General features: G+C 40.3%; 1 protein-coding gene across 6 annotated transcripts in view; it reads left to right on the top strand.

Annotated features, from left to right (window-relative positions):
- The first annotated feature begins 5,249 nt into the window (after positions 1–5,249).
- mybpc2a (myosin binding protein Ca) overlaps positions 5,250–25,276 on the top strand; it is a 56,145-nt gene continuing 36,118 nt past the window's right edge. For 4 of the 6 annotated variants that reach the window (XM_035179831.2, XM_035179830.2, XM_035179829.2 and 1 more), the window contains exons 1-4: positions 5,251–5,359; positions 22,565–22,600; positions 22,800–22,808; positions 22,940–22,960. In XM_035179831.2, the coding sequence (XP_035035722.1) occupies positions 5,347–5,359; positions 22,565–22,600; positions 22,800–22,808; positions 22,940–22,960 (79 nt within the window). In that variant the 5' untranslated portion in view covers positions 5,251–5,346. Of the gene's footprint in view, positions 5,360–22,564; positions 22,601–22,799; positions 22,809–22,939; positions 22,961–25,276 lie in introns of all 6 variants that reach the window. The other 2 variants (XM_035179834.2, XM_035179833.2) reach the window with 2 other exon arrangements.

Raw genomic sequence — 25,276 nt, 5'->3', positions numbered from 1 at the left:
TAACTTGGTTTGCAGTTGCCAGAATTTTTTAAAGAGTCAAAGGGTCGACCGCGGGGCAGAACGTCTGTGACTTCCCCGATTGGGCTCGTAGCCAAAGGAGCCTATAACTTAGAAAATATCGCACCCCGAAAGAAGACAGAGGCAGCAGCAGGTTTCTGCCAAAAGTGATTGATGTAAGTTATTTCTCAATTTATTCCTGGCTGAAGAGTTCTGCTGACATGCAATAAAACCTCTGTGGATACGAGTGAAAGGCATCTATCATTTTAAACTTCAGCATTTCAGCATCAAAGTGCTGAAAAGGATTTTTGAATTTTGAGTGTTAATCCTTTAAAGTTGAGAATATCAAGAACTTACTGTCTGATTAGACAACAAACTTGATTTCACCTCGTTTTTTTCACGCTCAAGCAACATTTCTTGGTTGGAGGGTGTCAAACCATTGTCTGGGGACATTTCCGTTCTGACATTTGAGAGAATTTGGCTCACATTGGAAGATTACTGACAAAAAAAAAAGTCAAAATAATTTTTAACGACAGGAATGTTCAATCCGGGAAAGGTCAAAAACTAAAAATTCATATGAGTTAAGACATGGCTACACAAAGAGCAAGATGACCCTAAAGATTAAATTGGTTGGATAACTGAGTCCATGGTGCTGGGGCGTTGACTGTCAAGAAAAATGGACAATACATCTCCACTTCCTCCCACTAACCAGAAATGAAGCCAAAATATCCAGGCTATGAATGCTGCCATCTTACTCCAATGACGTCCTTTGGAGCCAGAGACTGTGCAGTAGTGTTCAGGGGATGGAGCCTTGTGGCGAGGACCTGCTGAATCATGCACTTGACCAATTGCAAGTCAGTTTCAGCTGTCAATCATGATGTTTCACCTCGTTTTTATAGCATCAAATAACAAACGAAAACCAAAATGATCTGAAATATGAACACTGAGAACTACCTAAAATGAAGGTTTATTTGACATTCACTGCAGCAAGACACCTTGGGTGATGGAAGAGGTTTTGCTAAACCTTTGGAAGCTGTCATGTCGTCCATCTTTATATAAAGTCTATGGTTTGGGCGCTTTAACTGTAAACCACTAAAATAATAAAAACATTTCTTAGGATAAAAACAATAAAAACACTTTTATACATGTCCAACCTGACACTGTTAACATTGTCTCTGTCAGACTGGTTGCTATAATGAAAATAATAATAATCTAAATTTTACCATGGCGAGTTTTAGCCTTTTAATCACAATTAGGCTAAGAGCCAAACCTGAGGGTAAACTGAGGCCAAAGGTAACTCTGACTGGCTACTACTGACCTGTATGGCAGTGCTATGAAAGCCATGTGGCCCGCTCAGTAGATCAGAGGTCATTACCTCTATGCCTTTTTTTACACTAAACTAAATACCTACTCTCAAAGTCGGATTAAAGTTGGATGGATATATAAGAACTGGAATGTGCTTGTGACACATAATTGTAATCACATTACTGTCTGTCTGGCTCCTGTTCAGTTTGAAGGTGGGGGTTGCGGGGGGGGGGGGGCGCTCTGTACGGACCATATGGCGACTGAAGCATGTAATTCCCCGCTTATTTCTGCCTTTGAAGTATTCAGACACGTGCAGTATCTAATCCCGCTCAGTGGGACGACCCATTACTCTCTGTCATTGGACAAAACAATGGTGTCACCTTCCCATTTTTACTGAAGTATATGAACACATGTATATTTAGCTGAGAAGACGACAGGACTTTGTCTTTGAAGGAAGATGCTGTCAGGTCCTGTGTGACTGTGCACTGTTAAAAAAGGATCATGAAAATTGAGAAAGAAAGTGATTAACTATTTACCACCATCCCAGACATATACACACACTAGATGTTGTAGTGTCCAAACAAACCTCTAAGATTACAAAGCTTTTGGCTGAAAGTTAGTGGCAGGGGCATCTGGGCTTCCAACCATAATGTAACTGCAGTCTCCTGTACCAGCAACTCAATGGTCGTTGCTGGCCTGCTTTGACCATGTTGCACTGACATGTTTCTACAGAAGCCCAGAACTGTCAAATTAATTTCTGTGATAAGATGCTTTCAGACGCACTGAACTCTGGATATTCTCCGCAATTTCTCTGGAGAAGGTGCATATGTCGTAGCACACAGCAGGAGTTTCCCCGCAGGATTCACCGCGAGTGAGTGGCAGGATTGAAGACACTTCTAACATGCGACAGACGCAAAACTGAAAAACAAAAACAAAAAGAAAACAAATGTCTCAAACAAATCACCTCCTGCTGCGTTGTGCATGTGTGAAAACGGCTCGAGGGAGGATGTTTCATGCTTTTACATTATCTAAAGGACACCATAGATTTGCCTCCTGTTAGGAGCAGTGTGCACAGCGCACACTGAATCTTTAAAGTTGATCAAACTTGATACAGAAAGGAGAAAAACCTCAAAATGTTTCGACTTGTCAAAGTAACTAATCTTAATTAAGTCTAATGTGGTTGTTTCCATTACTGATTAAAATCAATCACTTTCTTGACAGTTTATCGTGCTCAGTTTTAGCACACAGTCAAATACACATCAGTGACTTGTATACAAAAAACCATGCAGTTCACCAGGCTCTTAAAATAAAATTGGAAAATGTTGTCTTGATTTTTAAATGTTATGTTAAAGTAAGAGATCCGACAGTGCTGCCGCACTCTGACACAGAAAACACTCTAAAATCTCATTAGCATCTTTTGATGTGGCATCAAATCAACCCTGGTAATCAGGCAGCATGTGATGAAATTTGTCAGGTTTACACGGAGCTGTGTGTTTACTGAAATATTTAGAAAGCCTGCCTCCGTTTGTGCAACAGATTAGTCCGCCATCTTCTCACTGCCATGATCCTTAAAAAATGTGAGCAGTCAATTAAGTTTTGTCCGCAAAATGATTTCTTAGGCTTGAATTTCAATGCTGAATATTGAACGCTGAGCTTTAGTGGGGGTGGTCGGTCATGGGAAAGTGACTGTAAAGGTAGAGAGGACCTGCCTCAGTTTGGCTTAACGTGCACTAATGCAAGTGTTGAATAACTGTGGTGTCATCCTCCATAGTGGCTCACCGGATCATGTAGGACACCTATAGTTAGTCTCTTATATCTGCTTTGAATCCACAATATATGAATCATTTCAACCTGTTCGAAACAGATGAGAAATCATCGCTGACGACCTGCGGAATCATAACCCCCATTTATTAAAGTTAATTCTGCTTAAAAGTTGAATAATTTAAAATTGGAATATACATTGGACTCATGGAACTTTTACAGAGCCCTCTAATCTTCCTTGAGGGTGTTTTGTTCTCCTTGAACATCTGAATCTCAAGTTGCACTTGCCCTAAATAGCCGTTCTTCAATCTCTTCCTCTCTTTCTGACTTAAGAATGTTTATTGTTACAGTCAAGGTTACGGCTGCCCGGGCGATTTGGGCGAGCGAGAAGACGAGTGCAGAATTAAACATTGAGGTTTAGAATGTCCACACGTGATGCATTACCATTTAGAGTCCACAATTGTGCTTCTGTCACTCATATTTATGTGTTTTCTTTGTAATGTGAAGGGAATATATATTTATTTCACAACACATGTCATCTATGGCAAATCCTCATCATATAAACATGGGGTGTAGGTGTTTACAGTCATGTCTGCAACGTGTTGGAAAATGTATACCTCTTCAAGAACTCATAAGGTTACCGACCTCTTGCTACTGTCTTTGACCTTGTTTCTCATATCTGTGTGCACGAGCCTCCAGTCTCATAAAACACACCCCGATGACAGGGATGGCTGCTGGAGAACAAATGGGATTGTCAGAGCCTGTAGGAGCACAAAGCTGCTGCTGCTGCTCTTCCCTCATATTCATCCCAGGGCTTTTCTTTCCTTTACACCTCTTCTTCAGCCGCTTCAGGGACTGTGTGAAAATAACTGTGTGAGGAAGGGTGAGCTTACATTTGACTTTTTTAACAAGTGTCAAGACTCACGTTTTCACCTCATCCTTTGGTTATAACAGGTTGAGTTATACCGAACTTAGATTATATTACATTATCATTATTTACTCTTTATGAAACATTATACATTTCTGTTGTGAAGCAAAGTGTCATTTATCAGGGACGGATTATTGAACAGGCCTATCTGTGCTCAGGGGGTCCAGGGGCCAAAGGGGTCATGAAGGCCCTGGACCAGAGCCTCTGTATGATGCGGCTGTTACTAGATAACAGACTAAAAACGAAAAAAACATCAGCCGTAAAACCACAAGGATGCAGAATAAGAAAAGAGACACAAACTGACCCCAAAGACACAGAAAATTACCACGAAGAGAAACAAAACTACAACAAAAAGACAAAATGTTCTCAATGACACACAAAATAACCACGAAGAGACATAAAAGGAGTAAAAAGAGATGCAAAACAACCACAAGGAGACACAAAATGACGAGAGACACAACCAAAAAGAAATGCAAAATAAGAAGAGACAACCAAAACCATGAAAATGACTACAGAGAGATGCAAAATGACCAAAGAGACACACAAAATAACAAAAAAGAGATGCAAAACCACTACAAAGAGATGAAGAAAATTGCCATATAAGCACAAAACCAATCACAATATGACCACAAATAAATAGAAAACAAATAAAGAAGAAACAAATGCTCCACAATAAACAAAATGACATCAAAAGGTGCAAAATGAGCACAGAGACATAAAAATGGCCTGGATCTCTTCCACCCTGTGGTTCTTACTGCTGTGAAGAAGGGTGGGTGAAGGGGCTTTTATCACAATTATATTTCAAATACTACAAAAGAATTATGAAATAAAGTATACGTTTGGGATATGAAAGATTTTAGCTCCCTTTTTTGGTCAACTTTGATCCTGTTCCCTGTGAAGATATGTTATATAAAGTCGTTTTAGTGTGCTTCGTTTAAACGCTGACAGGTCTATCACCCGGTCAAACTGTCAGTCAGAGCTGATCAGCATCGGTCATTGTTAACGTTCTGTCTCCAGGGCCTCATGAGTTCATCAGCTGGCAGGTTTTTAATGGCTCTGAAACGCTTTTACCCCTCATGGTGTCTTCCCTCTCCTCCGCAAAGCTCCGCTGCTCCTGCCAGGGTTTCAAGTGACAACCAAACTGTCACTCTCCTCCTTCCTTGTTCCACTTCTTGGGGTGTCGGTGGGGGTGAAGTGACTGGCAGTGGTGTGGAGTCTGTGTGTGTTTTTGATGGGAGGGTGGGGGGGGGGGATGTAGAGGTGATAAAAGGGGACGAAGGAAGAAATACAGGCAGATCCACATACAAGGAGGAAGGAAGACACGTTCAGAGGAATCACTGTAACCAGACACAGACATGCCTGAGCCAGGTAAGGTTATAACCCCAAAACAAACGGAAGATGCAGTGGAATTGGAATTACAAAATAATTTTTGACCCATAGTTTAAACTCATTCTTGATGAAATGTTAGAATTTGGGATCATTTAGATTGTAACTGCATCATGATGCACACTGGCTTGTATGTATGAATATCATTAGTATTGTATTACTTTTAATACCAAGATGTGGCAGTTTTATTACTATTACTACTTTTCCAAAACAAAGACGATACGCTTTATTTATCTATTATAGTCACAACTCCCCCCCCCACACATAATATGAAATTAGTCTGTGTGCATGTGAATCGTTCTCTGTTTAACTTTACTATTTTCAACTAATATCTAACAGTTTCTAGGGAGGAAGATGTAAAGTTATTTTTTTTTTCATCAAAGTAAATGTAAAATTAGATCAAAGTTATGAAAAGAAACATCTATAAATGCCCAGAGAAGCCTCCGATGACAGTGATAATGGATCTTGTGGTCACTGCAGGGACAAATATGATGGGTGTGTGTGTGTGTGTGTGTGTGTGTGTGTGTGTGTGTGTGTGTGTGTGTGTGTGTGTGTGTGTGTGTGTGTGTGAGAGAAACGGGGGATGTTCTCTGGCCCTTTTAATGCATTAAGCTGAGGAAAGCAGCAGGAGTGGTGAAAGGGCAAAAGTCAGCACACATACTTATGGTGACGTCAGAAACTAGGTTTAAGGTTATAACTGTAGAGATTAATTGCTATATGTAATTATTTTATGTGACTACCTTTTATGCAAAGATTAAGTACATATGCTTTGCGTTTATGTCATCTACAGGGCTGTTCAAATAAATGGGCAAGTCCAGTTATGCGATATTAAGGTTAATTAACCGATGTTTTAAATAAATTTAAATAAATCGAAGTCCTTCAATTGAAAAATTGAAAAACAGGGTGTGTAAAGGACAGTAAATGCCTTTTTTCATGACTGATAATAAGACCTTTCATTGCACATCAACTAAACTGCACTTATGGAGTCCCAGCAGTGCAGCAAACCTTTACCATGTAGGTGCTAGCGCATTTAATAACCTCCGCACTGAAACATTAATCGACCATTGATACTGTATTATGTGACAGTAAACTCCACAGGCTGTAACGTATGTCATAATGTACCATCAGTCATGGGGCCTAAAATATGCCCGGCTGCCTTTGTCAACAGTGACCTCAAAGCGTGGTAAATCAGCGGGTAGCTTGAAACCTGAGAAACGAGTGCATGCACGATGAAAAGAGGGAAGGAAGACGGGAGGGAAAGGAGGAGGAACCCGATAAAAGCGAAGAGATGAGCGGGATGATTTGTTCGAGGGGCCTCTGCCAAGTCAGGTGTAACTACCTTGTGTCATATCTCTGCACCTCAGACACAATCTGTCTGACCCTGATTGACTCCCTCATTCTGTTACGCCGTCTCATCCGCTGGCACCATCTCCCCTCGTCAATCTGCAGGGTAGCCTACGTGAAAAATCGAAACTTTTTCTGGATTTCAGTCGAGGAATCATGTTTTCTGTTTCAGTGATCAAAAATTCCAAAATACATTTCCCTCAAACCAAGATGCGCTATTCATCGGATCCTTAAAAGTCCACATATGGCGATCCGTGTCAGTGTTGATGTGTGAAGTTCATTTGATAGATCTGAATCTTTGCCTTCCACAGCAGTTCATACCGGTTCCTTTTTTATTCTCCATCAGGCAGTCATCCCATCCCTGCCTTTCAATATATCTTACCAGCGTCCTGACATCACACGTATCATATTCTCAACACCCCATTACTACCTCCTCCCAGGCTCCTCTTCTTCTTGTGTTTCCACTCATCCCAAATTGTTGCCTATCTCTTGAACTTCATGACGCTTTCTCAGCTTTGGGGCCCCCTCTGCCCCTGTCGATCAGGTGTCTCATGTGACACCCTCTGCTTGGTCTCAACGGTTATGGGACAAGAAGCCTTTGGGTAGTGTAAGGAGCACGCATCCCAATAAACAGCCACAAGAATAGTTCTCAAGTGTGGGAGTCCCGGGTGTGGCTTCATGGGTCCATGAAGGGAAAGGCGCCTTTGGGAGGGGACGGGTGCGACCACTTGGATAAACACTGATTGAACTATTATGGGGAAAAAAAGACGTCAGCCTGGCACGATCATTGTTTCTCTCAACAGCTCTGATTTGTTGACTTGTTTTCTGAGGAAGCATGAGCTCTTTGGAACGAGTGACATATGGAACAATAAGACCTTGAGCACTAGTGTTGATGCCAAAAGTTGCAGGGTGCCAGTTCTCTGGCACTGCTCCATTGCTAAGTGTGTTCAGGAATTACTGGTAATAGGCCAGCATTAGTACAGGTCCCTCCCTGTACAGGATAGAGCAGGGCCCAGTTTTGCAAAGATAGACTTTAATCATGACTGAAATCAAATAGTGAGGCCCCAGAGAGATGTCTCCATCCATCTGTTGCACAGGGTAGACCTAACACCTTTTCCTATGAATTCAGAGTATATTTAGACCCTCTTCACAACAGAAAACATGTATGAACAAGTAAGGAGTGAAAGAGAAGGGCACTCAAAGAGCACATACCTCCGCCAAGGCCCAACAGTCCCCTCATGAAGTCCCCAAATTTAAATTCACTAAATCTGGATTTTTCTTTGGATCTGCACTAAATTGCACACACTAATAAATACCAGCCCCCTAAATATGCCTTGTGGAATCAAGATCAAGATGAGTTATTCTCTGAGAAATCAACGGAAAACGTGGAATAATATCCTATCTCACATTGTTGAAGTGCAAAAAATCCCTGAATCAGCAGTAAGATTTTATGGATTCTCTCCTGACCCATACAACATCTCTCACCAAATTTTGTGTTGATCTATCCAGGAGTTTTTGCGTAATTCTGCTTTCTAACAGACAAACAAATAAACACACCTTACCTTTTAGGTGGAGGTAAAAATATCCTCCTTACACCACCTTACATTTCCAATAATGAGATACACATTTTTCTCTGGTGTCATCATCTACAACACAACATTGTTAGCAAATCAAACATTAGGAGCCACGCTCTTCTCTTTTTCGGTGATTGTTACCGCTCTTTGTGGTTAGCAGCTTCAGTTAGCCTGGGACTATGTTGGCTAACTCTTCAGGCTTTTGTGAAACTGTCTAATGAGACTGAACAAATTAAAAGAAGAGGCTGTTTTCATGGTTTCAATGGTTTGTTAGTGACTTCACTTGTTTCCTCTCAACTCGGCTGCTTTACTTCACCATGCCATTAGCTCACCGCTACACACCCTTTTCTTCAATAAAAAGTTAGAAATACGATGACATTATTATAGTATTTCCTTAAAATGCTAAAAGTTTATTTGTATTTATTATTTAGTATCATTTTTATATACTATTAAAAAAACACATCATGATTGACAGCTGAGACTGACTCGTGATTGGTCGAGCGTGTGTACTTTACCAGGACCTCGATACAGAGGTTCCATCCACAGATCGCTACAGCTCAGGCTTCAAATGATGCTGCAAGATGGCGGCATTTTAATACACTTTATATAAGCTCAAACCACATGGCCAAGTTAAGAAGAAGAAAATGACTTCTACTACCATCAGAGACATGATCCTGAGCCTGAGTGACGAGTCAGCAAACATACTGAGAGCATTAGAAACCACAGCAGCTCAGCTCTGCTACTGGTCTACTCTGCATTTATTTTCATGCTTCTGGGAGTTATATTTTTTCTTTATTTAAGTTTTTTGTTTGATTCCTCATGGATTTTTTTTCTGCTTGAATCAATTGTGCTAAGTGGTTTAACACCATTGTCTGGTTAACCACATGTTTTATCAACAAAGTTACCTAAAGTTCATGATAAATCAATTAAGACTGGACAAGAACTGAGCAGGATTGTGGACCGCTGTGTGCATATTATCACTGTGAAGCTATACTTGAAGTGTATCTTTTTAAAACTAGCTACCGGGCATCTACGAATCTTCTTGCAGGGTAGCAGTTGTAAACCTCTTGTCACCCATATTAGCTGCAGGGTAGGAGGAGGCTAACATCCTGTCACCCCTGCCTAAACGCATGTCCAGTGTAGCATTACCTCATACCAAGGCTGTCATCAGGTCCCCACAGGTATGCACTGGCTGCTTGATGGATTACAGACAGATGCAGAGTCGAGTGACTGTGCTACGAGGGCCTACAAAGAGAGAGAGAGAGAGCAAAAAGTTAACTGAACCCTGATCTATCATTTACAAAGACTCTTTAAACACAGCCCCAGTGGTGTGTTGTGCACAGGCTACACACTCAGACTTTATTCTAAAAGCTTCCTCTGTGATTGAAAGGCCTTGGCCTATTTGCAGCACAGTCTGTGTTGATGTGAGCTGCAAGACAAAGGGAAATGAATCGAAAGCTGAAGTGGATGACAGCTTGTTACGGTATTTAAAGCCACCTTTGTTTACCGAACTCCACAGATTCCTCACCCCTAAATAAGAGCTGCATTTAAAAACTGTTTTCTTAGGTTGAGGCGACTTTATTCACCTCACATTATAACAGTTCATTCAAACCATCAAGAAAGTTTACAGCCGTGCCATAAAATCGAATCTTCCATTTCACACACCTTTTTATGCCTCTTCCAACCCCATTAAGAAATCCTTTCCCTTCTTCCCCCTTGTTCATCCATAAATCTTCATCCTCGTGTGAGGCAGAGAGGAGCGGGGAGGGGTGGAGGGAGAGAGACATCACCGGTGGAATCCAAACAAGTCATAATTCTTATCATCATCTATAACCCAGGGTTATATGCAGCCGAGCCCGTCCCTCACATTCCTGCCACAGGCTTGCATGTCTAATCTCTCTATCCTCGGCCACAACAGGTTTAATGCATGACCGTTACAGCATGCATAAACACCAAATAACACAGGAACATCGGCACCTTTAAAGGTTTATCAATTTGTCTCAGTGGGAGTAACATTATTAATGACCTTTGTCTTTGTATGAGTAGAGCACAGTTCACGCTGCAGAGATGTGCAGAGGAAAGAGAGCAGAATACATTGTCATATAAATCCTGCATTGCAGCCGTACTTCAATAATAAAACAACACAAAACGCACGCTTCTGAAAAGACGACAGCACAGTTGTCCTGAGACCAAACGTCAGATCACAGCAACTTTAGCAACTCTTAAAAGGTTTGTTGCAATCTCACAAAATTTCACGTTATCTACAGATTATTTTCTACAGATTTTCTGCAGATTAGCTTGTTCTTCATTTTGAAAGCAAACATGTATTTGACAGGAGTAATTGAAAATATATTGTATATACAGCTTACAATAATACATAACATTTTTTAAAGATTAAATCACAGTCTCCCAACATTTTGGACTTGTGACCTATTTTATTCTATTAGTATTAGAATAAAAACATTTTCTTTTCTCCAACCCTAATAAGGATTTGTGTGACACCTTTTCGGTCGATTCAACGTTTGACTTCAGTAACTATAACATGTTAACATATATACTTTTTGGAAGGTTAACATACAACCAATTAATTTATCTAGTGAGAATTAGATTATAAAAACCAATGTGCTCTGAGTCTTATTCAATGCACCTTTAACAAACTGACACAGGTTTGCGAGAAAAAAAGAATCCTTTGAAATATTAAAGACATTTTTTTTTAACCCTCCCAGGTGAAGCTCAGCAACCAGAAACAAAAAGTAGGTCATCGAAATATTCAAACGTCTGCTCGTTTTGTTCACGGTCAGTAACTTTAAAACAGTGAGCTCTTATCCATCATGTGGAATAAACAGCTGACAGTTTCAGTCAATGCCTAAAGGTCACAAACAAGATGATATAAACAACATTTTATCAATCAAAATCAACAACTCCTGGAAGTAGTTTCTATCTCTTGTGCAAACAAGGAGAGAAATAGGTAGATTTAGGATATTTCTCCCCGGAATGTCTGAACCAAGGTTCATGTCTTTGCTACATTGTAATTTAGGGAGTGCACTGAAAATTTTTGTATGACATACATACTTCCTGTCATCAGCACCTACATGGGCTGCATCTACCTACAACTACACTGATTGGTTTGTAGACAGGCATGCGTCTCATGTTGGTGTCTTGTCAGTTCAGCAGTCTTTCTGTTTGCAGAGAAAATGAATGAACCGGTTAATTTGGTCAATTTGGTTTCCACGGTGATATCCTTATGGTTTTACTACCAGCATCACCAACTTCAGGCTCAGTACTCCACACTAGTTCAAAGGCATCAAATGAGAGTCCTTGTTATTTAAACATCATTTGCAAATGGTCAAAAAGATGGAACAATATAAAAAGTGTCTTCAATCTGCAAATGAACCAAACCATGGTTTGATCCGGACTGAGACCACCTCCTTTGGTCGGACAAAATTTTGGTCCAGACTGTGGTCGGAGGCACCTTTACCACCTGTGATTGTGGTTCTGAATAATCTTGCGAAGGTCCAGACTAAACAAGGCAGGTCTGATAGCTCCCTTCGGGCATGGTCACAAAAATATGTGAATGGAGCACTGGCCAACCTTTGCCTCCCATTCACTTAGTTTCTGTCAGCGAGGGGGCATTTCCTTTGGCAAATCCACAGTGTGGCTTCTCGTGGAGATCAACTTCCGTGAAATATGACCGGTGACATCACAGCCTTTCTGGCAACCGAAAAAGACGCTCGTCCAACAACCGCAACGTCAAACTGACTGTGCGTCACATCCTGCACTTCCCACATTCAATAAGTGATGATACGTAACGCCTCAGCAGGCGGTTATCTGCATTTGCGTATGAGTGCCCTTAAATCCAGCTGGTTTCTGGGAAAAGACATGCACCTTATGAGACATTAAAATATTTAGGCTCATCTCATCACTCGTCTTCTTGGCAGCATGTCAATCATATAACTATAACTAACGAAAAATGTGTCTCCCAAACCTAAAAATAAATCCAAATCTATGCTCTTAGCTGGATTCTTCAAACCTTAATGATGACCTGATTTTTAAACCGTGTTAAAAATTGATTTAGCAAGAAGCTACAGTGTGGTGCGACTTAAGAGAAATACTCAAAACAGCCTGTGGTTATTGTATTTGATCTGTCGATTGCAGCATTGACTGTCGCTGGAATTACTGGAATATGATGTTGGTTTTACGACATCCGTTAATAATCTGCATGTCAAGCTACTATTTAGTCATTACTCTGGGTTTATCCATTTACCTCCCCCTCCTACGGGGTCTCATACGCTTCAGTACATGATATACTTTAGCAGCAAGTCAGATCATCAAAGCTGTCGTATTAACTTGGCAAATGATTGAGTGATTGGGAAGGCAGAGGCTTAAGTGTACCCTGATTCTGCCAACAGCACTGTTCTCCAGCGTCACCATAAAATGGTGAAACATCATCAGTCATGCTCTGCCCCCAGCATGGACGCCAGCCAAGTGCCACTAATACTACCATTGATAGTCGTCCACACACTCAGGTTTATAAATAGATAGTTTGAATATTAATCTTCTCTTTATACCCCGCTCTGATGTATACTTGAATATTATATAAATACAAAAACACCTCTCAGTCACACCATCATGTGATTTAAGTACAGTAGCAGAAGCTTGGCCTAGCGTGATTATAATAATAATGGAACAAGTTGCTTTGAAAGTGGGATTAAGGTGCTTTTAAGGCCTTGAGGAATGTCCCTGTTGGATTGCAGCAGCAAATATGTGTTAACTGGAGCGGATGGAAAGTTAGTTAAAAAATTAGCTTTCAGTTCATTATTGCACTGATTATTAAACATGTCATCTTCAAGGTTAAGGAACTTTACACAGTTTATGGCTAAACTGTTTGCACTAAGACTGCCAGGCTTTAAGATTCAGACTTTTAAAATCAACTAAAGAACAACAACAAAAAAGATGGCAGCATTTTTGGGTCACTCTCCAAAACATACGGAATCCTACACTTCCCATAATGCAGTTTGAGTGTTTCTTTCATCAAACCCTCCCTGCCATAGACTGCATCTAAAAATGGGCGTAGATTCTGAGTTGCCATTAGTGGCCAAATAAACTTTTAGCACTTTAAGTATATACTATTATAATATTATGTCTTATGAATGATTAAGTAACGCATGTATGTATTATGAGAAAGATGCTGTGGCTCTTAGCTTTAGACTTTGAGGTCTTACTAACAGGTCTGACTCCCTAAAGTCAGTAAAAGTGCAATCTGCTGGATCTGCACGTATCCAGTAATGGAAACGTGAGTTTATAGATTCTCCTGTGATTGACACACTTGTCCATTGTAGAGGTTTGTCAGTGCGGTGTTGTGTAAAAGGGCACCAGGCTGCATTAACTAAGTATGAACAGTGGGAATATGTTCCCACCAAATGGCATTGTGCTCAGCCAGAGAGGAGGCCACCTGGGCCCCGGTGTCTAGTTAACACGACTGCCGTTGCCATAGCTTACGGTTGAAGACACGCTCAAGTGACTTAATGTATTCAGCAGTCTTCCAACATCAAGCTCCAGCAGAAACAAAACCACCTAAGTGGTGCATTCCACAGCAGCTGAATTAGACATATCAGCAGAGTTTAAAGAGACAGCTGCAGAGTTAACTGCATCGAAATACACATCGAGACAAATATGAGGAATTTGCTCCCGTTTTTGACTTTGTTCAACCATATAAGAGAGAGAGAGAGTGAGAGCGAGAGAGAGATTCAAAGATTCAAATGTTTGGCTTGGCCTGACTCCTTGGCTCAACCGAAAGAACAAGCAGGAGACATACGCAGCAAAGGAACACGGGGAAATGTCAAGAGAGATTAACGAAGCACATTCCACAGAGGTTACCCTTCAAAGCATAACAAGTAGAGAGAGCAACTCAGAGAGAGCGCGAGAGAGAGAGAGAGAGAGAGAGAGAGAGAGACAGACACTGTGTGCAGGATGATCAATGTTAATCTTCTCATTGTTTTATGAAGTGATGCAGATATTTGTTTTCATGTTAAATACAGACAAACAAACAAACCTTCGCTAATGTTTGATCACATGCTTGCTGGATGCTGCTGTTGTGCGCATGCATACAGTGTTGGTTCAATATTTTCATTGTTACTTGAGTAAAGGAGGTTATGTTTTCATTGCAGTTTGGTAGTTCGCAGAATTACTCAAAAACTCCAAGAAATTTTGTGGCTCGAATTGAGGACGTTGGTGACCCATACAAGATAAAGGCTTGGGATCTGGTGTGGGCTTGTTACCTCCACTACGAAGGCTATGTTTTCACAAGTCTTTTTGTTTGTTAATATGATTACGATCAAACTAAAGAATTCATTTATACGAATGTTGGTGGAGGAATGGGACATCTAAATTCAATTTTGGTGGGGATCCAGATAAATGGACAGATCTGGGAATTTCTTTTTTGTTTTAACATGGCGAGATTCTGCGTTAGCCATGGCGGAGATGAGCATTAAAAGGTGTTTATATAACAGTGTTGTGGTTACAGCATGTTTCTGCTGCCCCATCGGGCCAAAACACTGTTTTTTCAGATTCATAGACTAATTAAAGATGGACGATATATCTCCAACTTCCTACTGCTATACGGAAATGAAGCCAAAGAGTCTCAGAAACAGGTGCCGCCATCTTGCGTTCGTCATTTGGAGCCAGAGACTGCTCTGTAGCGTTCAGTGTAATGTGGTATTGAGCTGTGGTGGTCTAATGATGTTTCAGTCCGTTTTTATAGCATCAAATAAACTACCTACAAAATAAAACATGAACATCAGTGTGATAAGAACTACCTAAAATAACAGAAAAACATTTAGACTTTTTAGTTTGGTCCATATCCCGTCTGCAAACATGGAGGCAGAGTTTAAGGGCTACACTGGAGCCAGCAACGAGAGAGTGATCAAGAAGGTTTGGCTTCACTTTTTGGGAGCTATCATGTTGTCCATCGTCGTATACAGTCTATGGCATCAGCATGAATGTTAATATGATAGTGCCCTGGTTACAGTTTCTGCTTCCCTCATTCTGGAAAAATCTGTTATTTCAGATTAGGGAAATACAATCTTCTAATCGTGCTGCTATGTACATACAGAGAAAATTACATGCCATTGAGAGGCTGCTTATAGCCTTGAAAATTCAAGCATGCAAACATCTTTTCGTGTCTGGACGGAATCAAATCCCCAACCAGGCACAGTCAGTGTTCTGCTCCTTAACTGAGCTTCAACAGCCAACACATTCCTGTTTTACGCTTAGATCCCCTCCATGTCTCATCGCAGGTATTATTTACTCAATCTTAAAGACTTTATGGTCAGAACCATTTCGAGCTCTCAAGAGTTTAAAAATGATGGTAGTGATAAGCTTTTGGTAATAAAAGTGGTCTATAATTAAGATGCACTGACCATAAAGTATGTGTATATTTAAAGGATGTAGTCACAGTGACAGAGTCAGCGAAAACTGAGTAAATACAGTCTTCTTTCAACAACCATCTCACATTATATTTGTTAAATATAAACAGTGTATCTCATCTCATCTCCCCTAACTGAAGAACCCAATCCTCAGGCTATTAACATGAAGCTTCACGCTATCCTTGAACCCATTGACCTGGCTCATTCTTCTCTCTCACAGTTTTACTTTTCACCTCTTCACACTCCATCTCACTTAAGCATTTCTTTTTTTCTTTTTACCTCAGAAGAACGTGGAATCAGATTAAAGTAGGACAAAGAAATGGTGGGACAAAAAAGTGCTGAGAGTAGGGATTTGCATTAAGTGAAAAGTAAGAGGGAATGGAGAGCACAGGCGACATTATCCATTTAACAGATACCTGGAAGACGGGGAGAGAGACGGCTGTGGAGTGAATTTATCTAGGCCAGACAGGACGCGGAGACTGTAAGACTGTAAAGAGGCCGACGATGGAGCCGCCCCGACAGAGTGTTCATCAGCTGTGCAATACCTTCAGCATTATCGCGGTTGGATCAAGGGTCACACTTGTCCTGGTTGTGACTTAGCGGCTTGCCTACAGCTTTCAACGCAGAGCAGGGGGCGAACAGGCGGGCTGACAGGAAACATAGAGAGGACCTTTTAAAGTGGGCTGAAGGAGAAATGGGTCATTTATGTGGATAATTAGGAAGAAAAAGTGTTTTTAAAAGCTGCACGAGGCAAGATTTTTTTTGGGGGGGAAATTACACTCATTTTATCAGGCTGAATCACAAAGTCGAGCTACACTAGAGACCAAAGTCGCACCTTCACTAATTGAGATGCTGTAGATTTGCCCCATCTGCCCAAATTAAATCTCAGTGCTGGGTACGGAGCTGAGGAAACTTAAAGGTTAAATTCAACATTTAAAAATATAAATCATAGCTTCCCGTCCTTTCCTGACATATTGGTCCCGTTTGCTCATGCAAGCTTTGGACTCTATGGATGACAAAGAAATTGAATTAAATGAAATTTGGAACAGATATTGATGATCCCCACAGGATGAATATGACTCTGGTAGAGCTCTGATTGTTCCTCTAGCTTCACCAACAGATTGACATTTGTGATTTGGTTTTAACAATCTTTTTAACTGTTGGAGGGATCGTCATGAAATTTGATTAATTTACATGATCCTCAGGGGATGGATTTTTCTTATTTATTTCACTTTTCACTTGTCCATTAAAATATCTCAGCATCTGCTTGATGGATTATATCAACCAGACATGCCTGGTTCCCAGAGGTTAAACCATTAGACAGACATTGATGGGTTTGGGTGAAACAACCAGGGGTGAAGGAAGACGTTTCTGACCTTTTATCTAGTTTAAAGTAGCTATACCAAAATCTCTAATCAACTAGACGGCAGCAATAGGAGAGCTGAATGTAGGCCACAATCAAGGCGGGTGCACAACTCACACAAAAATCTAATTCTATATTACATGAACAGATAAACACTGTGGGCCCAGACATTATGGTGAAATGGTTACAAAATAATTTAACAAATATCTGCAACACGGATATTTGCTTATACCTAAGCACACATGCAAAATGGCCCCTCCACCACTCAGTCCCCTTTAACAGCAGAAAAACCCACAAGAAAACAAAACAGGAAACGCAGCCCATTCAACAGATTAGTTAAAATCACTATCAGTAAGTATTTTCATAATGTTTGAACATACCTTGTTACTTGGCTGATCGGCCTTAGTAGTCCCTCCAAGATCTAACAAAACACACTTTTAATAAATATTCAACAAATCTTTAGTTTGACACAACGAGCTAAAACCTAAATTTCATCTTCTACAGAGTAACTCTTAAAGTGGTGTTTTTAAACATATTTATTTAATAAAATCAAGCAAAAGCTGGCATCATGCTCTCGCTCTCTCTCAGGTGTGCCTCAATGCAGGAAGCAAGGCCTAGGTGAACTGCCCACCCCCTTTTTATAGACTCCGCCCCTTCTCCTGACTTCCTGTTACCTTTCCTTCTTCATATAATTAGTGACCCAGGATCATTAATGTTGCAGCTGGTAATTTTACTAGTTCACTGCTGAGTAGCTCAATCTATAATTAGTTGGTTTTATGTTTTGTATTAATAATTATGATCTGCAAAGTAGAAATCAATATAAGCAGTATAAAGTAGCATAAAACAAATATACTGTAATACTGTAATCTGTGAATGACTGTCAAGTCACTATCGCCAACTGAGGTAGCACAGTAATGAAAACTGATGAAAGTATTGCAACGTTAATATATTTGCAGTTTTATGAACTGCTTGTCTATGGTAACATTTCCCGAAAAAATGCTGTATTAAGCTGCAGCTTATGCAAAACGAACATTTTCTATAGTTGAAGCTTTACATTGAAAGCGTTTAACAGGAGACCTGACTTTTGTCACGGCGTCCTCAAAGGAAATGTAACATTTTCTTCAGTGAGGTTTTCTCCTATTGCAATCATTCCAAACTGTCATTTCTGACAGCGGATCAGTCTGAAATTTTTCAGGGAGTGATGGAAGAGTAAGGAGCAGCCACAGTTGTGAGCTGTTAGATGAAGAGCTGGAGGCGACAGGCTGCACACCTCCAACTTCTCAGCCAGGTACCCAGCTCCTCTCACTGTGCGCCGCTGTTCACAGACTCATGCTGAGAGCAGGATAAAATTAGATCACGATTTCTCACATAATGATGGAGCAGGCGAATTATACCCTGATTTCTCTATTAAAACCACAAGAGTTTCGCTGCCCTCAGATTTCTGTGACCTATTAAAGCACATTTTCTGTAATCCCATAGAATGTATATAAAGATGGACGACACCTCTTCGTTTCCTACCCAGAAATTAAGCCAAAATATCCTGGATATGAACAACACCATCTTCGCGCTGTTTCAAGGTCCCGCAGATACGCGTTTGACCAATCACGAGTCAGTCTTGGCAGTCAACAAATGAACACATGAACACATGAACATCTTTAGTGTGATAAAATAAGAACCTAAAAGACCAACAAACACAGACCATCTTAGAGAAAACCGTATTTTACATGTTCTTTTTGATGTTTCTTGTAAGGAAACATGGAGGAGAGAGCTATACGGCAGTCAACCACTAGGGGGTGATCAAGACGCTTTGGCTTCACTTTGGTGTTCACTTTTGGGGAGCTGTAAAAATAATAAAATAAATATCATCCATCTTTAAATAAAATGTATGGTCATCATCAGAAACTACAGGTGTCGCTCAAACAACCAGGACTGAAAGTTGTCAACCGTAATTAAGTGCATAACTCAATTAAATGTCCATATTTATTTTTCATCAATGGAAATGTCTTAACTACTTACAAACAACTATTTCATTAATGTTTTGTTCAGGCATCACTTGACTTTTCATAGGCTCAAAATGTCCCTGCAAAACAAATGACATCATCAGACCACAGCTGTACTTTGTGTGTGGTGCAAGTTGCCAAATGTTAGCATGCTAAACACGATAAACTGAGATGGCTGACGTGGTAAACACTAAACCTGCTTAACAATAGCATGCTAGCAATGCCACTGGAGAGCATGTTAGCATGCTGGTGTTAGCATTTCGATCTGAGAGTCCACTGTGTCAAAACACAGAGTCAGGGCAGCTGGCAGGGCCTGAGACTCTTCACAGGCCGGTGGACTCTCCAAAGGTCAAACACCATTTGCACTCATTTTTTAATGTCATTTACAACATATTAACCCACGAGCACACATGCAAACTGTCTCTGAAGCAGCAAAGAAACAAGTGCTCTGTTCATGGCAAGATGGAGTTTCCTTATCTTCCTACCATTCCATCCTTTCTGGATATTTAAATCCATGTTGTTGTTTTTCAAACGCTTACCACTCGTTGCCACATGGAGCTGCCAATATTTAAATGTGCCTTGAACAGCTTTAAATATTTTTTCTGTGCGGTATATTTTGATGTTGCATAATCAAATGCATTTCTCCCCCCCCCTCCAGTCATCTGCATAAAGTATTTCAGCAGGGACATACAGAAAAATTCTAAAGCGCTCGCCAGACACCCAACCTCACATTGTTAACATCCTAAATGGGAAAAAATAGGCAATACTGAGCAGTGAAAAGCTTATAAATTAGATATGAAAGGATGATCCTGATAACATGTATAAAATCCCTATGTAATCATCCCTTGAGGGGGTAGCAGTGACCTTGACGGGCTAAAAATTCTTTTGTGAAAACTCAATTTGCTGCACACACAATGTTGCTGGGAATAATAGAGGAAAATGCACAGTGTTTGCTGAGAATCTCGCTCTCTTGCCTCTTTGCAGTCAGACAGCCCCTTGCCACAGGGTAAAAAGGTATTATATGTAATGTTTGTTACAGCCAGACTATGTTGTTTCATCAGGATAGTTTCAAGTTATGATGTAAAGAGGGAGTTTGCCTGTTGGAATAAGAATTAGGCTATTTTTTATTTTTTTTACCATCTCTTGATATTAGCAAGTCTAATCTCCTCTACCTCTTCAAGGTGTTTTTTTCCAATTCACCCCGTGACTGAAATATTTGTTTTATTCATATACTGTTTTGGAGAGTTTAGTTTTGAGACTGCAGGATTTTTGCATAATCCACCAATGTGGCCGTCAATCTGAACCGTTGTTTAAAATGTCACAGCACATTCTATACCACTCCTATAACGTTTAAGATGTATCAATATCTTTCTCTCAAATATTGAACCAGCCCTCTTATTTGAGATTCTTATATTGATGTGCAGCCACTCCACCGGTAATAACTGAGACTCTGCCTGAGCATTCGTACAGCGGCAAATTAAACTTTTACATCTAAGAAAGATTTGTATATTTTTAGCCTGAAAATGCTCTGTCACCATCAAACAATGTCATGTCATACTCACCTCTTCCCTCGTACTCAGACAGGTTTCTATTAGCATGATATTACAGTTGCAGGCTGATGAAAGGATGTGCTCGGTGAAACAGAGCAAACTGTCCTCACACATTTATTTGAAATAAAAATTCAAAAATATCTCAAAATGAAAAAAAAACCAAACAGCTCGTCAGATGCATTTTTGAGAAACAAGACGGATCTTTGAGCAGACACATTTTATTCCACTTTGATGTAATGCTGAGGGGTTCAATATGATTTATTATCAGTCTTTCATGTGAAAATTTCGTCTAGGAACCTGTAATATTCCTTTTGGATTAGCGAGACACCGATGGGACTGCTCCTCTAGCACACACTTAACGAATTTCAGGTTGTTTCTGGGGGGAAAAAAGGGTTATATTATTAATCACACATATCTGAAACAGCAGGGATCTGTTTCCATGGTGATTTTATGACATTTATTTCAAACCCCAGTCGTCTCTCAGGGTGATGATTGTTCCTCAGATACAAACCCTCCTCCTCTTTCCGTTATGTCATGATGAGTCAGAGATCAAATCCTGCTCGCAAACACCTTGACATCAAGGTAAAACAGCCGAGAGAGAAAAAGTGAGGACAGGAGGAACACATACAGTATGTAAACTGAAATTCACTGACTGATTTACAGAGGAGGGGTGCGGGATAGATGCTTCAGCAGGAATCTAAAGAAAGTTTTTACTGCCTGGTGCGTCACGGATCCCCTCCTGGACTGAAGTGCTGAGAGAGGCATTAACAGATTGCTGCCTGAAAAAAAACCTTATCCAAAATAGAAGTGTTGCCCCCCCCCCCCACCACCAGTATTCCAGACATAGAGTGCCAGCCTTGAGTACAAGCGGAGTGCCAAGGCCGAGCCTTGATATCTTAGACCCACTGTTAAGTAGACTCATGGGACACTTGCTCTGCAGGGTCAGTTGTGGCTTGTTGTTGGTGGTTTGGAGAGATGGTAGCTGTCAAGATGTCGTCATCGTTCATCTCTTGGGCTCAGCGTTTTAATTTCCTTTACTGCCTCAGCTGTAACTCTGGCAAAGTGAAACCTATTTTTAAAAGCATTTAAACAGGGGTCGTGATGAGGGAACAGACCTGTGAAATTAATGAAATTGATGGTTAAGATATGAATGCTGCCAAAGTTGAATTATTACTGTGCAGCCAGGCGCTTTAGTTTGTCTTGCAGACAGAAACCTGCCTAATCTGCCATCTCATTAGACACCCTTGAGCTTTTAAAGTAACCTAGATCTGGGATCCTGCAACTTTGATGTACTTATCCTATCAGAAGCATTTTTGTCTTAAGGCCGCCACTTTCAGAATTTTTAAGCCCAATTATTCCTCATGATCTGTGAAACAACTTATTATATTTATCTCAGCCTCACTGGTTCTGTAAACCATCTGAATAATGCACTATTCCCCTGCTGAAATCCAACATTCTCTCTTTTGCCAGAGGCAAACCCTACAGAAATCAAGAAGATGTGCACAAAGCAAGGTTGCATGAATGTAGCTTCCATGTGCGGGTGCTTGTGAGTGTGTGTTTATGTAACTCAAATTAAACTGTTTGTTTTAAAGTGCATATTTTGTGCTGTTTTGTGAAGGTGTGGGATTTAGAAATGCTGAGTGCTTGTGTGTCCACAGTATAGAGGAGAATGCACACATGTAAAAAAGCTTGATACCGTAAAAAAAAGCATTGTAGAAGAATTCAGTGACGAACAATTGCCCCCAGATATGTGTTGAAATTACCATGATTTTTCTTCTCCTGAGGATTCAGATCACAAGCTGCCGCTCTTTAAACAGTTTAGAGTCCCCACTCCTAAAACTGTGACTTTCTTAACACTATGCTGCTGGTGTTGCATGATATGAAATAATGAGAATGTACAAATTAATTTACATAATTGTTGTTTAATTGCAGCAGCCCAGGGCGATATGGCTCCAGCAGCCCCTGCTGGTAAGTGCCTTGATGACATCTAATCTGAGGCCACAAGCTGTGCTCCAAAAATCCAATTTATTTTTGAGTTAGACGTCCACTAATCAGCAATTATACAGTTAAACTATCATAACCACAGAAAGACAAATGTTTGAATAAAAGCTTCCCATAAAGGGTGTTTAATTTTCTGATACATTTTTCTTGCTTCTGTCATTTTCAGAAACGAAGGGTAAGAAAAACACACTTCATTCATTCTTTGTGTTTGTGTGTGTGTGTCCCATTGATGTAACTGTCTATACGTCGTCATCATCATCTTCATCATCATCTTGTGCAATATAATGTGTCTTTCCCCTCATCCAGAGAAGCCAGCAGAGGAGGAGGGTAAGATGTAAAGAGTGAAACAAACACAGAAGCAGTGAACTTCTGTGGTGATGGAACTGAGTGTGGAGATGCATGATCCCCACTGTGTCACTGCCGCACGCACACACACACACACACACACACACACAAACACAGTTTTTTTTTTGTTCTTTTATTGGCATCGAGAACATGTTATAGGTTTATTTTAAGCACCAGAGACGATAATTAAATTAAGCGTTAGGAGCCAAATAGAAGGTGTTTAATTTATGGGTAAGCAGCGGGGTGTAGGAACACATATCATACGTGTGTATTTGAGATCGAGTGCTCTCAAATCTGTGAAAGCATACTGTCACACAAATTTATCTTTTTGTACTTCAGCTACTTAAAAAAGGACGAGAGCTGAGGGTTTTGCCCGGTGAATCCCTCTCTTTATAAAACAAGAGTTGTTTATCGCTTTGAGACGAGGAAATCGATTTACAGATACGTTTTACTCATCTTTTCATTTGACCATGAAGCTCACACCAGATTGCACACACTAAACCCTCCAGATTTTTTTCATCAAGATCCATTAATTATTTTCTGAGAAATCGACAAAGAATTCTCGCCATGTAAAAGAGTTTTAAGAGTTCCTTCTTGACCCATTACCACATCAGTGATAATCTGTACATCTGTATTTGGTTTAATCTTGAACTCATAAACAAACCAACAAATGGAAATTTGAGAAAAAGTTAAAGTAGAAACATCCCAAAATAAAATGACTATTAAAAGTAAAAGTCCTGCATTCAAACCCTAATTTTAGTAATGATGCAGAAATAAAGGTAAAGTCACAGGCAGGAGAATGATCCCTGTCAGTGTGATGTTATATCATTGACTTATTACAGATGCATTTTGCAGAACGTTTGCAGAACGTTTGCAGCAGCAGCAGCAGTATTTCAGCTGACTAAAGACAAGGCAGTTACTTTCTAATCAGTTTGTCGATGAGGTTCAGTGTGTTACTCAACCTGGTGTAGGTTGGGAGATGATGCGGTTTTGTAAGTGTGAGGAAGAGGTCTGAGGCAGAGTGAGGACGGCACATTTTTCCTCTCATTTCCGTTTCCACTGTGCCTGAAAAATCTTGACCTTTCAAGTCCCGATCCATAGCTGAGGGTAATGCATTCAGCTAAATGTTTGAAAAGATGCCGCGTGGGTTTAGCATCCCACAGCAGACTATAGCTCCATGATATGTGAGCCATGTACATACATCGCACATGTATGGATGAGGCGGAATCACGTACCGCACTGCAATGTTGCATGTTTTCAATTTGTCAGGCGCTGGAATACAAAATATTAACGTTTATGTAGATTTCCTCTGCCAGAAGCTTGTTAAAGTTATAAGCAACGAGTCCCCTGTGAATTCATTTTGTTGTACATTAATGTGCAAAGTCTATTTGTTGGAATAAATCAGTTCATAGTTTGGAGCAACTGTGTGAGCAAGAAAGTTGTACACGTGTTTCTGTGCGTGTGTGTGTGTGTCACTGTCAGTAATTTTAGTGGAATTATTGCATAAACTTTATGTGGCTCGCTGGCTGATTAAATGTGTGTGTGTATCTGCAGGTGCAATTAGGAGGTAGAGCAGTGAGTTATACCAAAGCTGAAACTCACGTTGTCTTTGAAGGGGAAAAGTGGCAAAAGCACAGAAACGCCCCCCCACCCCTTCACGAAAATTTATGATGGACCAAGTATCAAGGACAAAAACGAAAAGCCAACACCTGACCTGAAAAAACATGGCCGACAAGAGTTTGGTTCGTCACAGCTCATCTCATGTTTCAATGACGACCTAATCAGGCACCTTGCCAACATTGGTAAATCCTCATATTATGGTGCCCGTTGTGTTCCAATAACTCCACCTTCTGAAGAAGGTGGAGTTATTGGAGAGTCAAGAGCACGTTTGTTTGAAAGACACCTAACATGGTGTGGGGGGGGGGCATATTGAGAAAATTGAGGAAAACTAATTCTGAGATTTCTTGAAAAAGGTCACAATATTACGAGATTAATGACGTGATTAAGAAAAAAGTCAAAATATGTTTTATTAGTGTAAAATTACGACTTATGATAAGAATATAATGAGTTTTTCACGTATTATTATATTATTTTATTCTTGTAATATTACAAACTTATTCTTGAAATGTAAGCGGCCTGAATACTGCTTTGTAACATTGCGTAGTTACTTCCAAGAAAGTATCTATTTTGGGAGAAGAATGAACCCGAAAATCAGTGCACCAGTCTCAAAAGTAACATTGCTTATTTCATTTTCTTACTACACACATCATTTAGACTGATTTCATTGTTACAATTTCT

The sequence above is a fragment of the Hippoglossus stenolepis genome, chromosome 16 (genome assembly GCF_022539355.2).
Source record: "Hippoglossus stenolepis isolate QCI-W04-F060 chromosome 16, HSTE1.2, whole genome shotgun sequence".
Classification (NCBI taxonomy): Eukaryota; Metazoa; Chordata; class Actinopteri; order Pleuronectiformes; family Pleuronectidae; genus Hippoglossus; species Hippoglossus stenolepis.
This window is presented reverse-complemented; position numbering and strand designations above follow the sequence as displayed.